Consider the following 26,469-nt stretch of genomic DNA (forward strand, 5'->3'; position numbering starts at 1 on the left):
ACTACTTTGTTTCTCCCATGTAAAATTTGAGGGCTCTGTGTTGTGTTCTCACCACTTCTTTCTAGCCTGAGGCATAAGGTAGTGAAAGAATAGAGATCTGCTAAGGCTGAGGTCCTTGCTTGGGGGCCTGGGCTCTGAGGTCTCTCTTGTCAGATCCTACTACTGTATTGATCTGTTTTCAAGACCTACTTATCCCAGCCAAGGATGTGTCTCACTACTGTGGATTTTGGCTACCACTGAGCTCTGTTAAATGGCAAACCCTGGTGATCCTCCCTATCTTTACCGATGGGCCTGTAAAGGATTTTTCTTTTAATGGTTTTGTTCTTTGACTTCTCAGTTCTGCTTTTTATCTGCTATTTGCCCTTTCTCCAAATTCTTACGTTACTAGTGAGACTTCTCAATATTTTGTTAGTTGACATTTTCTCCTCAATATTGTTTTTTGGACATACAGACAAGGCTTAGAGACAGTTCCTTACTGGCATATGTGGTGCTTTTGTGCAAATTAGAAGATCGTGCCCTTTCACGGAGGCCAGTTCTTATAGCTTGCCAAGTGGGACACAGGTTGGCTTTCATTCCCAATTCATCTTTTCAGCTAAGCACCCTTGAGCAGAATAACCTACCCAATCATGCTCAAAGTCTTTTTAGGAAATGGACCTCATCCGACCAGAATCTTCTGTTTCTTGCTTTGACTATCATTTTCAAAGTGTATGACATAATTTTATATCCTTTTGTTAGCAGGTTGTAAGTATAGAATTTTGGGCAATTCTATTTTTTCATTTTGTTAGATAATTGTGCTCCTGTTTTACTTGGCATCTTTGTTTAGAGATCCTCATACATGTGTTTTCAAATTGGATCTAACGAAGCATGTTTTTTAAAACAATCTTTGATTTAAGAAAAGTATATATTCTTTAGTACCAAAATAATACTTGGTATTGTTGGAAACATACTCCATTGTTTGATGATGAGTTTTCATTTTTTGATTGTTAAATGTATTGTATTTTCATGGAAACATGTCTTTTCAATATTATTTAAAAATTGATTAAAACATTATCTTTTTCAACATTGCTTTAGGAATATCCGATTTTAATCTTCGTGTTGCATTGCAAACACTTTTGAAAGAGTACTGTGAGGTGTGCAAATCTCCCAAAGAGAACAAATTTTCTAGTTTTCTGCAGACATCTAAGGTTCGACCTCGGAAGAAAGCAAGAAAGTACCTGTATGCAGTAGGTGAGAACCTTTTAAAAAGTAATAGAAATTATTTTCAGGATAAAACCCTTTTAAGTTTTTGTTGTTATCATACATGTCAGAGTGTGCAGGTATGTCAGATAGGCATACTTAATTGCACATACAGGCTACAGATTTAGAAATTGTATTTATATAGTACAGTGGACACATCTAAGAATAAATAGCTATTTATTTGACATCTGTCATTCTGTGATTTAAATCTTTGGGTTCTTATATACCCAATTATTATCAAATAACTGCCTAAGATATACTGCTTTAAAAATTAAATATTTGAATTCTTGTGAGAAATAGGAAAATAAATCTCACACATTTTAACTATTCACAGCGTCTTAGATGGTCATTAGGGATGATAGGAACTAGTGGTCTCCAAAGTGTGGATATGCAGGATAACCCATAGGAATATCGTATGAACCTTTCCATTTTTATTTTATTTTATTGTAGTGTAGTGTAGTGTAGTGTTGTGTAGTTTATTGGCCACCCCGCGCAGCTTGCGGGATCTTAGTTCCCCAACCAGGGATTGAACCCAGGCCACAGCAGTGAAAGTGCCGAGTCGGAACCACTGGCCGCCAGAGAATTCCCTCCATTTTTTTTTTTTAAATAGCATTAAACCTTATCAATATTTGATATATATGTCAACAGATTGTCCAGATTTATATACATAATATAATTTATTATATATAAAAACTTTACGTATAGTATAATTTTTAGTATGTATGTCATCGTATAATTTTATATATACTATAATATATAAATGTGTAATTTTTGAGTGCTGGCTAAACTTTTTTAATGATGGGATGTGCAGTCAAGGGAGGATTTCAACTCACTATTTTTTTTATTATTAATTAATTAATTTACTTTTTGGCTGTGTTGGGTCTTCGTTGCCGTGCGTGGGCTTTCTTTAGTTGCGGTGAGTGGGAGCTACTCTTCGTTGCAGTGCGCGGGCTTCTCATTGTCATGGCTTCTCCTATTGCAGAGCCCAGTCTCTAGGCGCGTGGGCTTCAGTAGTTGTGGCATGTAGGCTCAGTAGTTGTGGCTTGTGGGCTCTAGAGCTCAGGCTCAGTAGTTGTGGTGCACAGGCTTAGTTGCTCTGTGGCACGTGGGATCTTCCCAGGACAGGGCTCGAACCCGTGTCCCCTGCATTGGCAGGTGGATTCTGAACCACTGCACCACCAGGGAAGCCCCAACTCACTATATTTAACTGAAAAAGACATTAATAGAAGTCACAATGAAACTTCCTAACTAGACAGATAACCAGTTCCTAGATTTATGTTTCATCTAACATTTGATTATAACCAAGACCAGGTGGTAGAACATTGTGGTTGACCTCATTGCATTTTAAGCCATAATCTTTCAGGACCTGGCACATTTAAGAATAATAGATGTATATATGGCAGACTCTAAAGCACTTATTACTTACTATGCAGTAGTTATATTGCATGTCTAGATATAGAGGGCTAGATTTTTCTTGTTACTACCATTTCCATATTTAGCAGTAAGGGATTTGCTGTGTACCTCCTTTCCTTCCTTTATTCAGGTGGATATACTCGGTTGCAGGGGGGTCGTTGGAGTGATAGTAGAGCCCTCAGTTGTGTAGAACGTTTTGACACCTTTAGCCAGTACTGGACCACTGTGTCTTCACTTCATCAGGCTCGATGTGGACTGGGAGTAGCAGTTCTGGGAGGGATGGTCTACGCAATTGGAGGTAATAATGAAAATGTCTTATTTCCCTTATTAGTCTCTAGCTCTAAGTTGACTGCATTCTTATATGCCTTATATATATTGCTAGATACTATGGGGTGTATGCAGATACAGTTGTGCTTAATAAATATTTATTGAATAAATGAATGAAAGAAAAAGGAAACATAAGATACTGAATATTTTATACCAGAGGGACACGGTAATTTATTACAAGGCAAATACTTAGGTTTGGTTTTAATGAAAAGTTGTTTATGAAAATGTGGTGCCAAAATTTAGATCAACATTTGTGATAAAAATTTTTTTAATTCTGAGAGCTGCATTATGAATCATTTTAAATTAACCAAGTATCTGGGCAGTGGGATGTATAAAAACCATGTCAGCTAGACATTGGGATATATTTCTTGATTAAAATCACTGTGTTTTCTGAAACTATTACTATAAATTCTAAAATGATTAATGAATAAAATTAAAAGGGGATTTGAATTTGGGAGAGAAATAATTATTAGAGAGGGATCTAAAGAGAAATAAATACTAACACCTTTGATATAAATATTTACTTCTGAATAATTTGTCTTTATAGCAACCAGCCTAGGTAGATCATCTCTAACCTTTACAGCCAATTTTTTTGCTTTATTTCTATGGGTCATTCTAAAATACTGAAAGCTGTAAATCAAAAATCATATTATTGTTTTCCAACTATGATACCGTCAGTTTAAAATGAGAGAGATGTAGGGAATATTTGATTTTTATCTTTTGGAGGGAACATAATCATCACTCAAAAACTGTTTATTAAATCAATAAATGTCATGGTGCATCTGAAAATCGTAACAAAGAAATTAGAGTTTTGAGCAATAACCATCTGTCAGTATAAAGACTATAACTCTATATAATCTTTGGCTAGAACTCTAATAGTTCTTTTTATGTACACTTCGGCAGTTGCATTGCGTGAACTCTCTCCAGTTTAACCTAGGGTCACAGTGTCCTTTGCGACACTTCCATATATATGTATCCCCTTTCCTGATACCACAGAAGTACAAATGGGAGCCCGTCAAAACTGCTATGACTGGGCTTCCCTGGTGGCGCAGTGGTTGAGAGTCTTCCTGCCGATGCAGGGGACACGGGTTCGTGCCCCGGTCCGGGAAGATCCCACATGCCGCGGAGCGGCTGGGCGCATGAGCCATGGCCGCTGAGCCTACGCGTCCGGAGCCTGTGCTCCGCAACGGGAGAGGCCCGCGTACAGCAAAAAACAAACAAAAAAAAACTGCTATGACTTTACTAGCCATTATTAATACTATAAACATTACTATCTTAACATATTACTTAATATATAATTATATATAATATAATACATATAATATATAATATATATTTTATATAATATATATTATATAATATATATAATATATATTATATATATAATTATATATATATAATATAAATTTTTTTACCAAAGTAATTCAGATTTGCTGTAGAAAATTTGGTAAACCTGAAGCATATGAAAAAGAAAATAAAAATCACCCATACTATAATCATACCACCCAGAGATAATCACAGTCAATAGTTTATTTCCTTTTAGATACATTCATATCTGGGTTAATATTCTAAGTATTATATTTAAAAATTAAGATATAATTCACATATCATAAAATTCACCATTGAAGTGTACAGTTCAGTGGTTTTTAGTATATTCACAAAATTGTACAACCATCACCACTAATTCCAGAACATTTTCACCACTGCAAAAAGCCACTGTTATCATTTAGGGAAAAGTTTATGTGAGTGTAGGGAACTTTTTACTAGCCATGTTCCCAGACTCCAGGTAAGGGTCAACCTTGTGAGCAAGCCTTTCTAACCATAGGCAGTTTTAGGCCTTATGGTGACTCTTTTCTGCACAGTAAGAGTTTTGTATACATCAGGATTCTAGGCCCTCATAAGATTATATGTGCTGCAAATATATTTTCCTACTCCTCTGCTTCATCTTTTACTCTTTTTATGGTATCTTTTGATAAATGAATGTTTTTAATTTTAATGTAGCCAACTTTATTATTTTTTTCCCTTTATGGTTAGTGTTTCTTATATCGTTTTAAAGAAATCCTTTGTCTACTGGAAAGTCATGAGGATATATACCTTTATTGTTTTCTAAAATTTTATAGTTTTTCCATTTACATTTATGTCTGTAATTCACCTGTAATTGAATTTTTACGGATAGTATTAGTAAGGAACCAGTTTCATTTTTCTCCACATATATATAACCAATTCCCAGCGGTTTTGTTTCCCCACTGCTCTGTCATGCAAACTATGTCATATACCAAGTAATCATATATATGTGGATCTGTTTCTAGAATTTCCTTTCTTTCCTACTGGTCTCTCTGTTTATTCCTATCTTAATTATTAAAGCTCTATTTTAAGTCTGATAGGCTTATTTAATAGGACATTTTCTCTTTCCTTATTATTCTTTTTGGGAGTGCTTGGCTATTCTAGGTCTTTCATACTTCCATATAAAAGTTAGAATTAGTTTATCAAATCTGTTTTTAAAAATAATAATGTATGATTCCACTTATATGAGATACTTGGAGTAGTCAAAACCAAAAAGACAGAAAGTATAATGGTCGTTGCCAGGGGCTGGCAAAGGAGAGAATGGGGAATTATTGTTTAATGGGTATAGAGTTTCAGTTTTACAAGATGAAAAGGATTATGGGAATGGATGGTTGTGATGGCTGTACAACAATATGAATGTGTTTAACATCACTGAACTGTATTTTTTTTTTCTGAACTGCATTCTTAAAAATGGTTTACATGGTACATTTTATGTTATATGTATTTAAATACAATAAAAAAGAAAGAAAGGGTTTTTTAAAAACTGGGATTTCATTAAATCTATAAATCATTTTGGGAATAATCATCTTTACATTGACACTTGTAACTCATCAACATGATACATCTCTTCATTTATTTAGATATTCCTTAATTTAAAACTTTATCTAAATAAAATTTATAAATTATATCTATAAAGTTCTTATAAATCTTTGATTAGATTTACTCCTAGGTATAGTATATTTTTAAATTCTATTTTAAGTGGTATTTAAAAATGTTTTTTTCATTTTCTATTTGTTGCTAGATAAGCATTGCATTAAAACTCAAATTGTAGCAGAGCCAGCTATCTAAACTATGAAAATATGGAAGTGTTAGAATGCAAATTGTATCCTCAAAAATTACATAGATTGTTTGGGTGGTAGAATTAGAAACAGATAATAGCCCACTTTGCTTCATTAAGTGGGCTTTAATAAATGACAGTGCTATGGATTCAAAATAACACTTGGTGGGCAAATAAATTTTAAAGAATAGTATAAAATCAGACATAATAATTGAATTTCTGACAACACAGAATGCTGCTGAATATTGTATTGTGGTTCTAGGCTATTAGTATTACTAAATCTTCTCATATGTGTCTCTTTTATTTAACTCAGGTGAAAAGGATTCAATGATTTTTGACTGTACTGAATGCTATGATCCAGTTACTAAACAGTGGACAACTGTAGCTTCAATGAATCACCCCCGCTGTGGCTTGGGAGTGTGTGTGTGTTATGGGGCTATCTATGCTTTGGGTAATTATACTCTCCAATTTAAGGATATCTAATATTATTTAAATTCTTAGTCAAATTCTGCTTACTTTAGAAATTTTCCTTCCTTCCCATAACAAACTTGTGTCTTTTAGCTTTAAAAGTTCTTATTCTCAAAATTATATTACTTGGGAGATATTGTCAAGTATGGAATTCTTAGAAGGAGATGGACATAAAATATAGATGAGATTTCTAGGGGAGCATTTTAGCTGACTAGTTAAATTTCATGGTTAGGATAACCATTCTGAATACGCAGACGTTGTTTCAAAAAGTTATTTTGCAAAGTACCATATTTCCTATGCAATAGATTGAAGTTTTTGGTTTTGTTTTGTTTTATTTTTAAAAAATCTCTTGTGAGGGCTTTCCTGGTGGCGCAGTGGTTAAGAACCCTCCTGCCAATGCAGGGGACACAGGTTCAAGCCCTGGTCCGGGAAGATCCCACATGCCGCAGAGCAACTAAGCCTGTGCTCCACAAATACTGAGCCCATGTGCCACAACTACTGAAGCCTGTGCACCTAGAGGCCATGCTCCACAACAAGAGAAACCACTGCAATGAGAAGCCCATGCACCGCAATGAAGAGTAGACCCTGCTCACTGCAACTAGAGAAAGCCAGCGCACAGCAACAAAGACCCAACACAGCCAAATATTAAAAAAAAAAAAAAAAAAATCTCTTATGAAACCTAGGCAGAGAGTTAAAAGACCCAAGTTCTACTTACAATCAAATTCTAACTTTTCATGTGATCTTGGACAGATAACCTCTCTGGTCCATAGGATAATCATCCATAATATAAAGTTGTCAGATTAGATGTTTTCTAAGGTGTTTTTCTTTTTAAATATTTATTTATTTATTTGGCTACATTGGGTCTTAGTTGCAGCACGCGGGACCTTCACTGTGGCATGCGGGATCTTTTCATCGCGGTGCGTGGGCTCTTCCGTTACTCCAGCGGGCTTCTCTCTAGCTATAGCGCGTGGGCTCTAGAGCACGCGAGCTTAGTTGCCCTGCAGTATGTGGGATCTTAGTTCCCCGACCAGGGATCAAACCAGCATCCCCTGCATTAGAAGGCAGATTCTTAACCACTGGACCGCCAGGGAGGTCCCTCCAAGGTGTCTTTCATAAATAAAATTCCTTTATTCCAAAAATAATATTTTTCTGTTTGGTTTCAGGTGGTTGGGTTGGAGCTGAGATAGGGAACACCATTGAACGATTTGATCCCGATGAAAATAAATGGGAAGTAGTTGGCAACATGGCTATGTCACGCTACTACTTTGGGTGTTGTGAAATGCAAGGTAATTGCTTTATAAAATATTTTTCCTGAATATATATTTCTTAAAAAAACTGTTTGAGCTTGAGGCTTTATTTTCACAAAAGTATATTTTATGTCTGTTAGTTTTGAATAATTGACACTAACAGTGTGGAAATTCTGCTTCTAATCTCCTATATTTTTAAACCTCTTATATCTTTATTTCTGTATTGCCAAAATAATCATTTTTTTCCCCAAAATAAACAAAGCTAGAATTAAGAATTCCAGATGGGCAAAAATACCTAATTAGCAAAATAAGCATTTGAACTGTCATCCATTATTGTTATTTTCTCTCCCTTGTAGGCCTTAGTATATATTTCTAAGTAGGGAGAGATTATCAAAAACAATCTTCATAGTGTCATAGGCTTCTTCAGTGTTTTTTTATAGAATACATTGTGATTCAGTACACACACAATGCTATCACAGATTTGAAAAATGTTGTACTACATATTAAAGTGGTATACAGATGTTATTTTAATTGTAATTGTCTATTATACACTGAGAGGTAATTAATAAGCACTCTCAAATAGAACCTTATTCTCTGTCCAGAAATGGAGAACAGATTTACATGTACCTGTAGAGTAGGAAGCAGTCTGCCCATTGTTATGTGACAATTCAGCCTGCTCTGTTCCCAGCTGAAATTCTTTCTGCCTTCTGAGCACCTTCTCAGATTTCTGCTAGCAGCTAAATACTCAAATTACATGGTGCAGACTATGTTCTATTGTTTAATATTATAGTGTTCTCTAATTGTTTTTTATTTATTATTTTTATCTTCCCATCTAAAATCATAGAGCTAGAGAGGCATCTTGGAGATTCTCTATTTCAACCCCTTTATTTTTAGATGAGGAGGCTGAAGATCAGGAGGCTGTGAGTTGTCTTTTCTCATAGTTGGTTACTAGCAAAGCTGGAGCTAGAACCCAAGTTTACTAACATTTAGCTCATGTTTCTTAAAATGCCATTCCTTGGTACTTCCCTTGTGGTCCAGTGTTAAGACTCTGCACTCCCAATGCAGGGGGCATGGGATCGATCCCTGGTCAGGGAACTAGATTCCGCATGCTGAAACTAAAGATCCCGCATGCCGCAACAAAGATCCCACACGCGGCAACAAAGATCCTGTGTGCCGCAACTAAGACCCTGTGCAGCCAAATAAATAAATTTTTTTAAAATGCCATTCCTTATAACTTCTCACTTTAGACCTCTAGGAACAACAGTAGATACTCAAAAAAAATAATTGTTGATTGTCAGAACCATTATTTTCAGTTAAATTTAATAAGGAACTCTGTGAATTACAGTCTACTGTACATATCTGATACCTTAATCTAGCCATAAACTATTCTAATTTAAATTCATTTTGTCCATCTGAGCAACCATTAGGTTGTCACCAACAGGGTCATGTCATTCCCAGTTTAAGTGTATGACAGTTTTTAAGGGGGAACAAATCCTTCTCCCCATCCTTTTTTACCTATATGTGGTAGCAGTGGATCTGGAACTTGAGATCATTAAGCAAAGAATAAGATCAGAAATCCTTGTCTGACAAATTGTTTTGTTATAGCATCATTAAGTTCTTTGAAAATTCAATGCCACTTTATTGTACGTGGGCCTCTCACTGTTGTGGCCTCTCCCGTTGCGGAGCACAGGCTCCGGACACGCAGGCTCAGCGGCCATGGCTCACGAGCCCAGCCGCTCCGTGGCATGTGGGATCTTCCCGGACCGGGGCACGAACTCGTGTCCCCTGCATCGGCAGGAGGACTCTCAACCACTGCGCCACCAGGGAAGCCCTTCAATGCCACTTTAAATTCATACCCCTAATTCTTTGTAACATGCTTAAATGAGAGCTGTGATAAACTAGACAGAAGTCAATTTTCTCTCTTAAAAGAATATTGTAAGCCCTGCATTAAGTATAATATCAGATAGCAAACTTAAATCACAATTATTACTTTTTATAATTATTTGTATCCTATTTTCTATAGCATCTGAGCAAAAATATTCCATTTCCAGGTTTAATTTATGTGATTGGGGGCATCAGCAATGAAGGAATAGAGCTTCGTTCTTTTGAAGTTTATGATCCACTTTCCAAGCGTTGGTCTCCACTTCCTCCAATGGGAACCAGAAGAGCATATCTTGGGGTGGCTGCACTCAATGACTGCATCTATTCTATTGGAGGGTGGAATGAGACACAAGATGCTCTTCACACTGTAGAAAAATATTCCTTTGAAGAGGTAGGTTGGATGATTTCAATTGTTTAGTGTCCTGTTATTCTTTTAATGTCTGTAATGATCTGTAGTGCCATGTATTCTTTCATTCATGATATTATTTATAGGTTTTTTCCCTCTTTTTTTTTTTCTTTTCAAAGAATCAACTTTTGGTGTCATTGATTTTTTTTCTATTGATTGTCCATCTTCTATTTCATTGATTTCTGTTACTATTACTGTTTCTTTCCTTTCTTCTATTTGTTTTGGGTTCAATTTGCTCTTCTTTTTCTAGATTCTTAAAGTAGAAACTCAGATGATTGATTTTTAGACCTTTCTTTTTCTAGAATATAAATCTTTAAAGCTCTAAATTGTTTTCAAGCACTGCTTTAACTGCATCCCACACATTCTGATATATTGTATTTTAGTTAGCATTTACTTCAAAATAGCTTTTAATTTCCCTGGTAATTTCTTCTTTGACCAATGAGTCGTTACAAGTATTTTATTTAATTTCCAAATATTTGGGGATTCTCTAGATATCTTTATGTTATTGGTTTAATATAATTCTACTGTGATCACAGAGCATATTTTATGTGATTTCTGTCTTGGTAAATGTTTCACGTGCACCTGAAAAGAATTTGTATTCTGCTGTTGTTGAGAATAGTGTTCTATAAATGTCAGTTAGGTCAAGTTGGTTAGCATTCAGGTCTTTTCTAGTCTTTCTCTTTTTTTTTGGCCACACGGTGAGGCTTGTGGGATCTTAGTTCCCTGACCAGGGATTGAAACCATGCACCCTGCAATGGAAGTGCAGAGTCCTAACCACTGGACTGCCAGGGAATTCTCTTCCCTAGTTTTTCTAATTTGTTCAATTGTTTTGTCAATTACTAAGGAAGAAGTGTTGAAATCTCTATCTGTAATTATGGATTTGCCTGTTTCTCCTTTCATCCCCGTCAGGTTTTGCTTCACATATTTTGAATCTCTGTTATTAAATGTGTATACATTGATTATTATATCTTCTTGATGAATTGATCTTTTTATAGCCATGAAATGTTTTTCTTTATCTCTGGCAGTATTCTTTGCTCTGAAGTCTATTTTATCTGATATTAAGGTAGCCAAGCTATCTTTTGATTAGTATTTGCATTGTATACCTTTTTCTTTCCTTCTACTTTAAATCTATGTCTTTAAAAACTACATCTCTTGTAAGATAATACATAGTTGTGGTCTGTTTTTTCCTAAAATTTGACAATCTCTGACTTTCAAATGGGCTTCTTAGAATTTTTACTATTTATATGTAATGTAATTATAGATACAGTTGGGTTTTAGACTCTTATTTTGCTGTTTTTCTATTTACACAATCCATCCTTGTTTTTTCCTCTTTTCTGTCTTTATTTTTTGGCTACACCACACGGCATGTTGGGATCTTAGTTCCCCAAACAGGGATCGAAACCACACCCCCTGCAGTGGAAGCACAGAGTCTTAACCACTGGACAACCAGAGAAGTCTCCTTTTCTGTCTTTATATTGTTATTGTTTTAGTATTCCATTTTATTTCTTTTGTCCAATTAACTATATCTCTTCACTCTTTTTCTTAGTGGTTGCTTTTGGGTTTGCATTATATATAATAGGTATTTTAATGCATTACATCTACATTCAAATAATATCATACCAGTTCACTTTTTTTTTTACATCTTTATTGGATTATAATTGCTTTACAGTGTTGTGTTAGCTTCTGCTGTACAACAAAGTGAATCAGCTATGTGTATACATATATCCCCTCCCTCTTGAGCCTTCCTCCCACCCTCCCCATCCCACCCCTCTAGGTCATCACATAGCACCAAGCTGATCTCCTTGTGCTATACAGCAGCTTCCCACTATCTATTTTACAGTTGGTAGTGTATATGTGTCAGTGCTACTCTCTCAATTCGGCCCAGCTTCCCCTTCCCACCCTGTGTCCACAAGTCCGTTCTCTCCATCTGCATCTCTATTCCTGCCCTGCCACTAGGTTCATCAGTACCATTTTTCTAGGTTCCATATATATGTGTTAGCATACGGTATTTTTCTCTTTCTGAGTTACTTCACTCTGTATGACAGACTCTAGGTCCATCCACCTCACTACAAATGACTCCGTTTTGTTCCTTTTTATGGCTGAGTAATATTCCATTGTATATATGTACCACATCTTCTTTATCCATTCATCTGTCAATGGATATTTAGGTTGCTTTCATGTCATGGCCATTGTAAATAGTGCTGCAGTGAACACTGTGGTACATGTATCTTTTTGAATTATGGTTTTCTCAGGGTATATGCCCAGTAGTGGGATTGCTGGGTTGTATGGTAGTTCTATTTTTAGTTTTTTAATGAACGTCCATACTGTTCTCCATAGTGGCTGTATCAATTTACATTCACACCAACAGTGCAAGAGGGTTCCCTTTTCCCCACACCCTCTCCAGCATTTATTGTTTGTAGATTTTTTGATGATGGCCATTCTGACTGGTGTGAGTGATACCTCATTGTGGTTTTGATTTGCATTTCTCTAATGATTTACCACTTCACTTTTTTTTTAAAGAATTTTTATTTATGTATGTATTTATTTATTTATTATTATTATTTTTTTGGCTGCATTGGGTCTTCATTACTGTGCATGGGCTCTCTCTAGTTGCAGCGAGCAGGGGCTACTCTTTGTTGCGGTGCACGGGCTTCTCATTGTGGTGGCTTCTCTTGTTGCGGAGCACGGGCTCGAGGTGCGCAGGCTTTGGTAGTTGTGGCACGCGGGCTCAGTAGTTGTGGCTCGTGGGCTCTAGAGCTCAGGCTCAGTAGTTGTGGCACACAGGCTTAGTTGCTTTGCGGCATGTGGGATCTTCCCAGACCAGGGCTTGAACCCGTGTCCCCTGAATTGGCAGGTGGATTCTTAACCACTGCACCACCAGGGAAGTCCTGCACTTCACTTTTAATGTAAGAAACTTACAAAAACATACTTACATTTCTCCCTTCCATCCTTTGTGCTATTGTTGTACATTTTACTACTATATATATAGTAGACCCCACAATATGTTGTTGTTATATTTGCTTAAGCAGTCAATTATATATAAGTAAATTTTACTGAGAAAATATTTCATAATTATGCATATATTTACCATTTCTAGTTCTAATCATTGTGTACAACTAAGTTTCTATCTCATATCATTTTCTTTTAGCCTGAAGAACTTCCTTTAATATTTCTTTTTGTGCTGGTCTGCTGGCAATGATTCTCGAAGCTTTCATTTTCTGAAACTATTTTTCTACCATCATTTTTGAGAGATATTTTGCTGAGTATAGAATTTTAGGTTGTTCTTTTTTTCCCCCATCACTTAACATTGTTGTTTACTTATCTTCTTGCATTGTTTCTTTTTCTTTATAATTTTTAAGGGAATATAGTTGATTTACAATGTTGTGTTAGTTCTTGCATTGTTTCTGATGAGAAGTCAGTAGTCATTCTTATCCTTGTTTCCCCATGTATGTAATGTCTTTTTTTTTCCTTTGACAGTTTTTTTTTTTTTTTTTTTTTTTTTTTTGCGGTACGCGGGCCTCTCACTGTTGTGGCCTCTCTCGTTGTGGAGCACAGGCTCTGGACGTGCAGGCTCAGCGGCCATGGATCATGGGCCCGGCCGCTCCGCGGCATGTGGGATCTTCCCGGACCGGGGCACGAACCCGTGTCCCCTCCATCGGCAGGCGGACTCTCAACCACTGCGCCACCAGGGAAGCCCTGACAGTTTTTTTTTTAAAATATTTATTTATTTTTTGGCTGCATCGGGTCTTAGTTGTGGCATGTGGGCTTTTCATTGTAGTGCACAGGCTTCTGTCTAGTTGTGGTGCCCTGGCTCAGTAGTTGCTACGTGCGGGCTTTGTTGCCCTGTGGCATGTGGGCTCTTAGTTCCACAGGGATCGAACTGGCGTCCCCTGCATTGCAAGATGGATTCTTAACCACTGGGCCATCAGGGAAGTCCCTCTTTGACAGTTTTTAAGATTTTTCTCTTTATCATGGGCTTCCAGTAATTTGAATATGGTATGTCTTGTTGGATTTTGGTGTTTAACCTGCTTGGAATTCATTGAACTTCTTGAATCTGTGGAATTATAGCTTCCATCAGATTGGAATATTTTCAGCCTTATTCCTTCAAATATTCTCCTGCTGTTTTTCTGGGACTTAAGTAACATGCATGTAAGGCCACTTGATATTGCCCCATAGGTCACTGAGGCTCTGTTAATTTCTTCCCATCCTTTTTCTCTCTGTACTTCAGTTTGTTTTTGTTGGTTTTGTTTTACAGCTTTACTGAGGTATAATTGACCAAAAAAAATTGTATAATTTTAAGGTGTACAGTGTGATGTTTTGCTCTATGTATACATTGTGAAATGATTATCACAATCAAGCTAATTAACATACCCATCAACTCACATAGCTCCCTTTTCCTTTTTTTTATGTGAGTGGTGAGAGCACTTAAGGTCAGCCTTCTTAGTAAATTTCAAGTATACAGTATAGGGGCTTTCCTGGTGGCGCAGTGGTTGAGTGTCCGCCTGCCGATGCAGGGGACACGGGTTTGTGCCCTGGTCCGGGAAGATCCCACATGCCACGGAGCGGCTAGGCCCATGAGCCATGGCCGCTGAGCCTGCGTGTCCGGAGCCTGTACTCCACAACAGGAGAGACCACAACAGTGAGAGGCCCGCGTACCGCAAAAAAAAACACAAGAAAACAATATAGTATTCTTAACTATAGTCACCATGCTGTACGTTAGATTGCTAGAACTTACTCATCCTGCATAACTGAAACTTTGTTCCCTGTGCTTCAGTTTGGATAGTTTCTCTTGCTGTGTCTTCAAGTTCATTAATCAATGTCTAAACTTTTAATTTGCAGTGTCTAATTCCATTTAGGAAAATTTTCATTTCAGGTATTATATTTTCTAGCTCTAGAAGATCTTTTTGGTTGTTGCTTTTTAAATGTCTTCCATTTCTCTCCTCATCATTTTCATGTTTTCTTTTAGATCCTTGAATATATTTATGATGTCTGTTTTAAAGTTCTTGTCTGCTAATTCTATTATCTTGTCATTTTTGGATCTGTATCTGTTGAAATTTTTCTTCCTGGTTTAAGTCAGAGTGTTTTTGCTTTTCCACATTTCTAGTAACTGATTGGATGTTGGACATTGTGAATGTTATGTTGTTGAGTATTTGGATTTTGTCTTCTTCCTATAAGAAGTGTTGAGTTTAGTTTTGATAGACAGTTAAATTATTTGCAAATAAGATTGATTTATTTGAGACTTGTTTTTAAGCTTTGTAGGGAAGGTCTAGAAGATCTAGGTCTTTTAGGTATAGTTTAGCCCTACCACTGAAGTATGGCCCTTCTTGACTCTCTACTGTATGCCCTAGCTGTTCAACAAGGTCTCTTCATTTTGGCTTGTCAAAACTAGAATATCATAAAGACGCAGACGTAGAGAATGGACTTGAGGACCCTGGGGGCGAACGGGAAGCAGGGACAAAGTGAGAGAGTAGCATTGACACATATACACTACCAAATGTAAAATGGATGGCTGGTAGGAAGCTGCGGCATAGCACAGGGAGATCAGCTCTATGCTTTGTGATGACCTAGAGGGTTGGGATAGAGAGGGTGGGAGGGAGGCGCAAGAGGGAGGGGATATGGGGATATATGTATATATATGGCTGATTCATTTGTTGTACAGCAGAAAATAACACAACATTGTAAAGCAATTATACTCCAATAAAGATATAAAAAAACAACAACTAGAATATCATCCAGTCTTGTGTGAGCTCTGAGAATTGTTAAGCTCCTCTAAAGGAAAACTGTTTCTTTGCTCACAATATTTTGACACCAAATGTGTGGGTTTTCCACACCAAGCTCTTCTCCAATTCTCTGTGGACACCACCAACCGGGTGTCCTACAAGTCAGTTCAGTTCTGACACTAGCTATCCCACAGGTTAAGGGCTCAGTCCCACAAGACTGCCCCTCACTTTAGACGCCAGTCCTCAGGTTAACCACTGACTTGTTTACAAATTAAGGGTTCCCGTGATCCCTTCCTCAGGTTCAATAATTCACCATAATGGCTCACAGAACTCAGGGAAACACTTTACTTAACTATTACCAGTTTAGTATAAAGGATATTATATATTATTATAAATATAGAATAATAGAATATAATATAGAATAGAATAGAATATATCATTTTTATATTCTATATTATTATAAAGGATACAAATGAATAGCCAGATGAAGAGGTACATACAGCAAGATCCAGAAGTGTCTTGATTACAGGTTTCTGCCCCAGTGAAGTTTGGGGTATCACTTTCCTGGCATGTGGATGTGGTCATCAAACCAGAAGTTCTCCAAACCCCATAGTTTAGGATTTTTATGGAGGTTTCATCACATAGGCATGATCAATTATTATTTCAACCTCCAGCCCCTCTCTCCTCCCTGGATGATAGGGTATGGACTGAACATTCCAAGCTTCTAATCTGGGCTTGATTTTTCTGGTAAAAGGCTCCCATCCTGAGGTTATACAGGATCCTGCCAAGAGTTGCCTTATTAAGGAGGAGACATTCCTATCACCCAGGAAATTCCAAGGGATTTAGGAGCTCTGTGTCAAGAACTGGGGTCAGAGACCAAATATATGTCTAACTATGTTACATCCTCCTATTAGTTGTTTTTTGACTGTTCTCATAGGGGCTCATTTTTTTTTCTTTTTTTTCCACTTAAAAAATTTTTTTTAACTTTCTCTTTGTTGTTTTTATTTTTTATTATTTTTATTTTCTTTCATAGAGTCTCATTTTATGCATGCATAGTTTAGGGGTATTCAGCCAGACTCAGGGGAACCTCTGTCCTCTAGCACTCTTCCTTGCATGTCTCAACTGCATAATCCTCTCTAAACTCTGATTTCTGTCTCCTGGATCAGCTGACTGTCATACTCTGCTTGGGATTCCCTTCCCTGTACTGCTATTCACAAAGCCCTCCAGGCAGAAAGCCTGGACAACCATGGAGCTCACATTGTTTGTTTCTTTTTCTGAATCACAGTTTTTCATTGCCTGTTGTCCATTGTCTGAGGACTTTATTTCATATAGTTTGTTGAGTTTTCTAGGTCTTTATGGTAGGAGGGCAAGTTTGGTAACAATTACTCTATCATGACTGAAAGTAGAAATCCATTCTGTTTCCGTCCTTTTAACATGATTCCATCATTCACTGAGCATTTCTTTACTATCTGGCATAATAAAATATTTCAAGTACAAGAAAGCTTATACTTCTCTGATCTGGCCCTGGAATCAGTCATTTCTCCAAGAAGCATTAGTTCCTCTTAGTGAAGGACAGTATTTAGAAACCAAGATTAGTCACTCAGAGTACTCATTGCTACTGGGGTATTGCTGCTTCTAGGTATTTTCAGTAAACAGCTAAACATAAACAGTAAACAGCAAATGTATATATGTGTATATATGTATTCACACACATATTCATTTATAAGTATTTCTATATCTGTGCATATATGTTATAAAACCATGAGTTCACAATGATAGCACCAATTCCAGTATACCTCAGATTCTTTCAGGCCTTCGCCATTCCCATGTTTGTAAATACCTTCTCTATCAGTTAAAAACTTGGCTCCTGGTATTCTCTATTTACTTATTTGTTCAATGAAACAAATCTACCTACCATACTAGCTGTCTTCTCCACCTGCCACCTCTGCATATTACCCATCTTATCATTGCCCATATGAGCGCCCCATTATTCTCTCATGCCCTCAGTTACTAGGTTGATGCAATTATGCTAGGAAAAGAAGAGAAAGTAGGTTGTATCTTCATTGAGTCACTGTTCTGCCATGCATTTGTTTATTAGTCCATTTATTCATTCACAAATACTTACAGACCTGGGGAAACAAAGGCAAACTAAATATATAAGGCCCCAGCTCTCAAGAAGCCTACATTCTAGTGGGGAATATAGAGAAATAAATAGACAAACAATTGCATTACAGTTTATTAAGTGCTGGGATAATGGAAGTACAAGGTGTGTTATGCCATAGACTTATAGGTTAGACAAATTTTTTCCAAATTAATTGCCATGGAATACTATTTTTTTGCATTGTTAATAGGAATTTGGTAACATGAGTTGCCCTGGTCAATTATACTTAGGGAAAGTTGGATTAAACAAAGTTGAATACGTTTCTTACAGGACTTCTTTACACAATTTATTAAATAATATACTTCATGAATCTTTATGCTAAGTCTCTCAAATTTAATTGACCACACAACCCTTACTTTTGTTTGTGATACATCTTGCGGGAGAAAAGTGTTTCAGGGAACATATTTTATGAAATATGGATTAGTGTTATTTGAATTTTATGGTTCTTAAACTAGTTTTGGTTATTAAAACGTTCAAAACCTAAAGATTTTTAAATTTACTTTTTTCTCTTTATAAGTAGAAAGGATTTTTATTTTTATATTTTTTTATTGAAATGTAATTCACAAACCAAACACTTGAGTTGTTTCAGTGTTTTGGCTATTATGAACAGTGCTGCTATGGACATTTGTGTACATGTTTTTTTTTGTGGACTGAATGTTTTCATTTCTCTTGGGAATATACCTAGGAGTGGAATTGCTAGGTCATATGGTAACTCTATGTTTAACCTTTTGGGGCACTGCCAGGTTGTTTTCTAAAGGGGCTATACCATTTTACATAACCACAAGCAGTATATGAGGGTTCTCATTTCTCTACATTGAATGCTTATTATTTATCTTTTTTTATTATAGCTGACCTAGTAGGTGTGGACTGGTATCTCATTGTGGTTTTTTTTTTTTTTTTTTTTTTTTTTTTTTTTTTTTTTTGCGGTATGCGGGCCTCTCACTGTTGTGGCCTCTCCCGTTGCGGAGCACAGGCTCCGGACGCGCAGGCTCAGCGGCCACGGCTCACGGGCACAGCCGCTCCGCAGCATGTGGGATCCTCCCGGACCGGGGCACGAACCCGTGTCCCCTGCATTGGCAGGCAGACTCTCAACCACTGCGCCACCAGGGAAGCCCCTCATTGTGGTTTTGACTGGTACTTTCCTGATGGTCAATTAGGTTGAGCATCTTTTTTTTTTTTTTTTGCGGTACACGGGCCTCTCACTGTTGTGGCCTGTCCCGCTGCGGAGCACAGGCTCCGGACGCGCAGGCTCAGCGGCCATGGCTCACGGGCCCAGCCGCTCCGCGGCATGTGGGATCTTCCCGGACCGGGGCACGAACCCGTGTCCCCTGCATCGGCAGGCGGACTCTCAACCACTGCGCTACCAGGGAAGCCCAGGTTGAGCACCTTTTATGTGCTTATTGGTCATTTATCCTTCTTTGAAGAAAAATCTGTTCTAATTTTGTCCATTGTAAAATGGATTATTTGTCTTTTTATTACTGGATATGAGTTCTTTATATATTCTAGATGCAAGTCCTTTGTCAGATATATGACTTGCAAAATTGTTTTCCCATCCTATGGTTTTCTTCATTTTCTTGATGGTATTCTTAGAAGCACAAAAGTTTTTAATTTTAATGTCCAATTTATTTTTTTCGCTTGTTGCTTGTGCCTTTGGTGTTATAACTAAGAAACCATTGCTTAATTCAAGATCATGAAGATTTATGCCTACTCTTTTTTTAAAGTTTTACAGTTATATTTAGGTCTTTCATTAATTTTTGAGTTAATTTTTGTATATGGTGTGAGGAAGAGGTCTACCTTCATTCTTTTGCATGTGGTAACCAGTTGTCCCAGCACCATTTGTTGAAAAGACTCTTTTCCATTTGATTGTCTTGGTATCTTTGTTGAAAATCAGTTGACCATAAATGTGAGGGTTTATTTCTGGACTCTTAATTCTATTCATTTATCTCTATATTTATCCTTATGCCATTACCACACTGTCTTAGTTACTGTAGCTCTGTGGTTTGAAATCAGAAATTGTGAGTCCTCCAACTTGGAATTTCTTTTTAAAAGTTGGTTTGGCTGTTCTGGGTCCCTTGAATTCCATATGAATTTTAGGATCAGCTTGTCAGTTTCTACCAAGAACCCAGCAGGGTATTGATAGGGATTACACTGAATCTGAGATCAATCTGGGCAGTATTGCCATCTTAACAATATTAGGTCTTTTCATCTTGAACATGGGATGTCTTTCCATTTATTTAGGTCTTCTTCAGTTTGTTTCAACAGTGTTTTATAGTTTTCAGTATCTTGCATTTTGTTGGTTAAACTTATTCCTAAATATTTTATTATGTTTGATGCTATTGTAAATTGAATTTTCTTAATTTCATGTTCAGCTTTTTTCATTCCTAGTGTATAATAATTTGATCAATTTTTGTATATTCATCTTATATCCTGAAACCTTGCAGCACTTGTACTCTGTTTTTGTGGATTCCTTAGGATTTTCTATGTACAAGATCATGTCATCTATAATTAGAGATCATTTTATTTTTTCCTTTCCAATCTGGATGGCTTTTATTTCATTTTCTTTACTAATTGCCCTCACTAGAGCCTCCAGTATAATCTTGAATAGAGATGGCAAAAGTAGAATTTTTGTTTTGTTGTAAAGCATAATTTTGATTCTCATGTGTGACAAGTTTCAAACTTTGGTGATATTTCAGGTTCCTTTCACTTTCTAAGTGGTCTCTATTATATGTGGGGAATAGAGAAAGTGAACTTTCTGAGGGCGCTTTCTCTTGCTAATGTTTCTCTATGGCTAAAAATGAATAGATTTTCATTTCAAAGTTAAGTGCTTATCAGTAATGTTACCTTGGTTTTTCATGCATAAATCTGAAATGTTATTGTTATTTACTGTCTACTAAAGTCCTACATTATAGATTCAAACCCTAAAGATAATGTAAAACATGTTTCTGGTTTTACAGAGTTTATTTTGAGGGGACTCAAAATAAAAAGCAAATTGTAGTTAATACACTGATAGAAATGAAAGATAAACATTACTGAATGAGCCCCATGATTCCCTTACTCTTCTTGTCCAGAGCCATTTTTGTAGGGGAGCAAAGGTTAGCTCTCCCTAATGATAAACATAAACCCAACATCCTGATTTACCTTAACCAGCTATAGGTATTTTTGTGAATATATCTATCTTTTAAAATGAGTATTTTTTCAGCTGTGAAAACTTTGTGATGTATTCTGTAACTTCATATAATCAAATAGCCTTCAAGTTTAATATGGTCCTTCAATTTCAAAGGATTGTCCCTGGTGTTAGTATTTCAGAATTTCATTTAAGTTCAGATCAGCATCTATAATGTGCTGGTTCTATACTGGGTACCGGGATGTAAAGCTCATTAAGTTGCTCTCCTCAAAAAGTTCACTCTCTAGCACTGATGAATAATCTTTTTTCATCTTTTATGACTTTATAAACTTTGTGCATCATATGCTTTATTTTCAGATTCTTTTTTTTAATCTGGAAACTTTTTCTTTTCTCTCTTGATTATTTCTCAGGAACTTTATTAGCTTTCCTGTTTTCTGGGTATAGACATATTCCCTGGAGTAAGACTTTACAGTCATTTTGGATATAGCAGCTTATTGAAATTTCTTCAGTGAATAATGTATACCAGGAGTTAGCAAACTTTCTATTAAAAGGCCGGATAGTAAACATTTTAGGCCTTGGGGGCCACATACAATCTCTTCTTTTTCCATATATATTTTTTTAAATAAACGTTTTTTAAAATATTTATTTATTTATTTGGCTGCGTTGGGTCTTAGTTGCGGCATGTGGGATCTTCGTTGCTACATGCAAGATCTTTAGTTGCAGCATGCGGGATCTTTAGTTGCGGCATGCAGGTTCTTTAGTTGTGGCACACGGGATTTTACTTGCAGCATGTGAACTCTTAGTTGCGGCATGCAGGATCTAGTTCCCTGACCAGGGATCAAACCCGGGCCCCCTGCATTGGGAGCATGGAGTCTTAGCCACTAGACCACCAGGGAAGTCCCTTAAATAACCTTTTAATATGGAAAGATCATTCTTAGTTTGTAGGCTTACAAAAATAGGCCCTAGTTTCCAATCCCTGATCTGTACTACCTTTCTGAAAATATGTTTTGCAAATTACTAACTGCACCAGATGGTCCTTGAAAAAAGGAATCCATGTTCGAATAAATTTGGCCAGTGTTGTTTACTGTATTGTTCTCTTGGAGATTTATAAGACCTATTATATTAAAGATTTTAAAAAGTCCTTCCAGACTTCCCTGGTAAATTTCTAGATTATCTCTTGGTGACCATAACTTATAATTAATCACAGATATATTTTTCATTACTTTCCTCTAAATTCACTATTTTAAACTTCAATTTAAAATGTTCTATATACTTATATGACTGGATTGTGAGTTTGAAATTTAAACATGTAAAAAGAACCAGAGGGACTTCCGTGGTGGTCCAGTGGGTAAGACTCAGTACTCCCAATGCAGGGGGCCCAGGTTCCATCCCTGGTCAGGGAACTAGATCCCACATGCATGCCGCGACTAAGAGTTCACATGCCGCAACTAAAAGATCTCAAGTGCTGCAACAAAGATCCCCGCATGCCGAAATTAAGACCCAGCACAGCCTAAATAAATAAATAAATAAAAATAAATATTAAAAGAATAAATAAAAATTTTAAAAAAGAACCAGAGTACCTAATTTCTCAGCACTTTTCCCTGTTACCATGTTATGGCACTGCTAACTTCTTTTTTTCCCTTATCCAGGAAAAGTGGGTTGAAGTTGCTTCAATGAAAGTGCCTAGAGCAGGCATGTGTGCTGTGGCAGTCAACGGGCTTCTGTATGTTTCTGGAGGTCGATCTTCCAGTCACGATTTCTTGGCCCCAGGTACCTTGGACTCAGTTGAAGTTTATAACCCTCATTCAGATACATGGACAGAAATTGGTAACATGATCACCAGTCGTTGTGAAGGAGGTGTTGCTGTACTATGAAATAGTAAGCGTAAGAGAGCACAGGCAACATTTTGAAAATACAGGATCTCACCTTTTGCAAATCACACTTGTGTTTGGTGATAGGACCCTTTCATCTGTTGAGTTTTCTGTGAATTTGGTAGATAAATGAGTAAAAAATGATTTTTTTAAAGAATTTGAGTGAGAAGCGATATGGAATATATCCTAAATCAATAAAGAGTTCACACAAATTTGCCAAGCTTACCAGTAGATATGCTGTTTATGCTCTAGAATTGTCCAATTAGGAGTAGAGTCCTATTTGTAAAAATGATTTGCTAGAAGCTTCTTGGCAAATAGTCCCTTTAGCTGCTTCTCCAGTGCAGTTAAGCTGTAACATGACCATTGTGTCATTTAAGAATATCAATGAGACAGTTTAAAGATATCTATACATTCATGATTCAATCCAGAGTGCAATTTTCCATGGTCATAGTTTACCCTACAAAGAAAAGCCAATGAAGCAACTTCCTACTTTTATTTTATTCCAGGAGTTTTCACTAGTCCAAAACTTTTTATTAACAGCAGGAAAACTGGGAGGGACATGTGGGAAATATCTAGCTATTTATATATATAAGTTTTCACCTGTTGATAACAGCATAAAAAAGCTTTTGCTCACTTATGGTTTTGTCTTGATGCTGGAATGCAGATGAGGAATTAATAGGAGGTTCTTAGTGACAGTCCTTTATTGCAATAGGATGATGTAATGGGTGATAGAGCCCAGCAGGTTGAATGCACCTTTTTCTAAATAGTTACCAAAAATACGTTTAGCTTTGGGAAGAGGGAATTTATTAGATTATCAAGCTTGGTAAAGCATACTCACACTTGGGCAAGCCTAAATATGAGTTTAGTACAAAGCTGCTGCCTGGCTTGGAGAAGATGGAATTGTAGGTACCTGTAAAACTTTTTACAGATACTAACTCATAAGTGTACGCTGAAAGGCCTCTGACCCAAAACTGCTTCTCAAAACTTCTCATTTTCCCTGAGAAGCAGTCTAAAGAATTGTTTTCTGTCCATTTCTGAGACGAAGATTCTTTGTGTACATGATCATCACTTTTAAATTATTTCTACTAGTCAGTTGGAGCCATATATATTAAAGGTCTTATACATTTAGGTTTACCTGGCTGTTCCAGGATTTGATTTGTATATCCCTGATTTCCCCTTTTCTGTACAATCCTCCAGTATATTATAGGCATCAGTGGCTTATTTAGATAGAAAACCTTTGGTAAGCATTAAAGACTCAGGCAGCACTCATATCCAAAATATTTGGATAGACTCACAAAGATACTTTCCTTCATAACTTAACCATATGCATATATTAAGAAAAGCTTACGTAGTGCAGACAGAAAGCTCTGTATCCCATTCTTTGGGGTACCCTGAAAGTCTGAAGGGTCACAGATGCCTGGCTGGGATCTGTAAAATGTCAAGGAATGAAGTATCAAGATAATTTGTAAACTATTTGAGTTGTAACTCATGTGCCTTTAATATTTCTAGTTAAAGAGAATCTGCATTCTGGTTCAAGAGATTTACAAATTTTCCTATCATTTAATTTTCATTATTGCCTGATGCCAACCTAAAATGGCACTATGAAGGGAGGCATTTTGTACTGCTGTGGCAGAAATGTAGTCAACACAATCAGTGTTTGGGCCTAATAGGTCCAGACAATGCCTGAAAATAAGTAATTATAAATATGATTATTTCCTAGGTAATGACAGATTGTTTTAAAAAGAATGTACTAATAAAGTATCTTGATTTCTTTGCTTTTTCTTGTATTACTAATTAATTTAGCTTATTAGCAGCATTCCTGGATTATCAAAGTGTAGTAGGACTGCCCATGATTTTTAGTGTTTCAACTTTAAGGACTTGCACATTTAGTTTTACATTTAATTCTGTTTTCTGAGCAACTGTTAACGTGATCTTCCTCCAAAATATTTAACAATTCAATATACTTCTAAATATCCTGTCCAATGTACTTAAAAATTGCACACTGTAGAGAATTCCCTGGTGGTCCAGTGGTTAGGACTCAGAGCTTCCACTGCAGGGGGAACAGGTTCAATCCCTGGTTGGGGAACTAAGATCCTGCATGCTTTGTGGCACGGGCAAAAAAAAAAAAAAAGTGGGCAGTTAGCCTAAAAATATGACTTGGCCGTATTCTGAAAGATTGAGATCAGAGAAAAGTTTTAAGTTTGTGCAGTCCTCATGCAATTTAAGAGAAGCAAAGAAGTAATTTTCCTCACTGAAACAATCTGAGTAGGATCTGAGAAGGATCTTCTGAAGAGTATGAGCTTTCTTTCCTTCAGTATCAAGCTGTAGTAAACTTTTCTCTACATTAATAAAGAAGGATCGTGTGGTGATTTCAGCCACAGGCTTTTAACTGGTAAGCTTCTTAATGATCAGAACAAGCTCTAGCTCTATAGTATTATATTTGTTAATATATAATTGAAACAACATAATTGAAACAACAGAATTTATCGTCTCACGGTTTTGGAGGCCTGAAGTCAAGGTGTTGGTGGAGTTGGTTCCTTCTGAGGGCTAAGAAGGAGGGATCTGTTCAAGGCTTCTCTCCTTGGCATGTAGATCTTCATGTTCACATGGTATTCTCTCTGTATATGTGTTTATCTCTACATTTTCCATTATAAGAACACCAGTAATATTACATTACAACCTACCCTTATAACCTCACTTTAACCTTATTAATAACTCTGTAAAGACCCTGTCTGCAAGTAAGGTCACATTCTGAGATGCTGTGGATTAGGACTTGAACACACAATTCATAAAAAAATCTTGTAACAGCTGTGTAACAAAGTAAACAAGTTACCACTCTAGATTATGATCTTTCCACAGCAAGAATCATTAAAGTGAAAATTATATGTATATAATTTACTTACAAAATTTAAGTTACCTAATATTCGAATACTTATACAAAGGTAACGTATACCAGATGATACCATTTCCTGATTTAAATTCTTATAACATTGAAAATGTTTCTTCTTTTTTATGAGACTAAGCATCTCAAAAGACTAAGTTTTAAAGTTAGAATTCAAGGTGTTGCTTTTACTGTTTTAAAAAAGCTTTTGTGTGAGTTGACATGCAAAACTAGATAGAACATTAAGATGTCTCCAGCTTGACTTTTCCTAGTTTGTATATCCTAGAGCCTTTATTCTTTTAACTATTTAACTATTTTTGACCAGCTGGTGTTATGTTTGGAGATGTTGCATCTATACTCTGCCAAATATCCTGGTAAAACCTGGAAAATGTGTCTAGCTTTTCTTTGAACATAGTTTTTCCCTCGTGACACTGCTCCCTACTGACTTCAGAGCCACAGATCCTTTCAATTCAAAGAACTAGGTTGTGCCAGGTAAAAAGAGCTTGGAAATGCAATTCCCAGGGGCAACTGCAATGAAAACTCCACACTGGAGCCACCTATTGTTTTCAGACACTCATGGATACCAAGTTTTCGTGTGTGTGTGTGTGTGTGT

General features: G+C 36.5%; 1 protein-coding gene across 4 annotated transcripts in view; it reads left to right on the top strand.

Moving 5' to 3' along the window:
* Nucleotides 1–24,751, top strand: part of IPP (intracisternal A particle-promoted polypeptide) — a 40,625-nt gene extending 15,874 nt beyond the window's left edge. For 2 of the 4 annotated variants that reach the window (XM_019937888.3, XM_019937889.3), the window contains exons 4-9: nt 1,072–1,227; nt 2,780–2,947; nt 6,411–6,548; nt 7,729–7,851; nt 9,864–10,084; nt 22,754–24,751. In XM_019937888.3, coding sequence (XP_019793447.1) covers nt 1,072–1,227; nt 2,780–2,947; nt 6,411–6,548; nt 7,729–7,851; nt 9,864–10,084; nt 22,754–22,978 — 1,031 coding nt within the window. In that variant the 3' untranslated portion in view covers nt 22,979–24,751. The remainder of the gene's footprint in view (nt 1–1,071; nt 1,228–2,779; nt 2,948–6,410; nt 6,549–7,728; nt 7,852–9,863; nt 10,085–22,753) is intronic. The other 2 variants (XM_073790432.1, XM_073790435.1) reach the window with 2 other exon arrangements.
* The last annotated feature ends 1,718 nt before the right edge of the window (nt 24,752–26,469 follow it).

This window comes from Tursiops truncatus, chromosome 1 (genome assembly GCF_011762595.2).
Source record: "Tursiops truncatus isolate mTurTru1 chromosome 1, mTurTru1.mat.Y, whole genome shotgun sequence".
NCBI lineage: Eukaryota > Metazoa > Chordata > Mammalia > Artiodactyla > Delphinidae > Tursiops > Tursiops truncatus.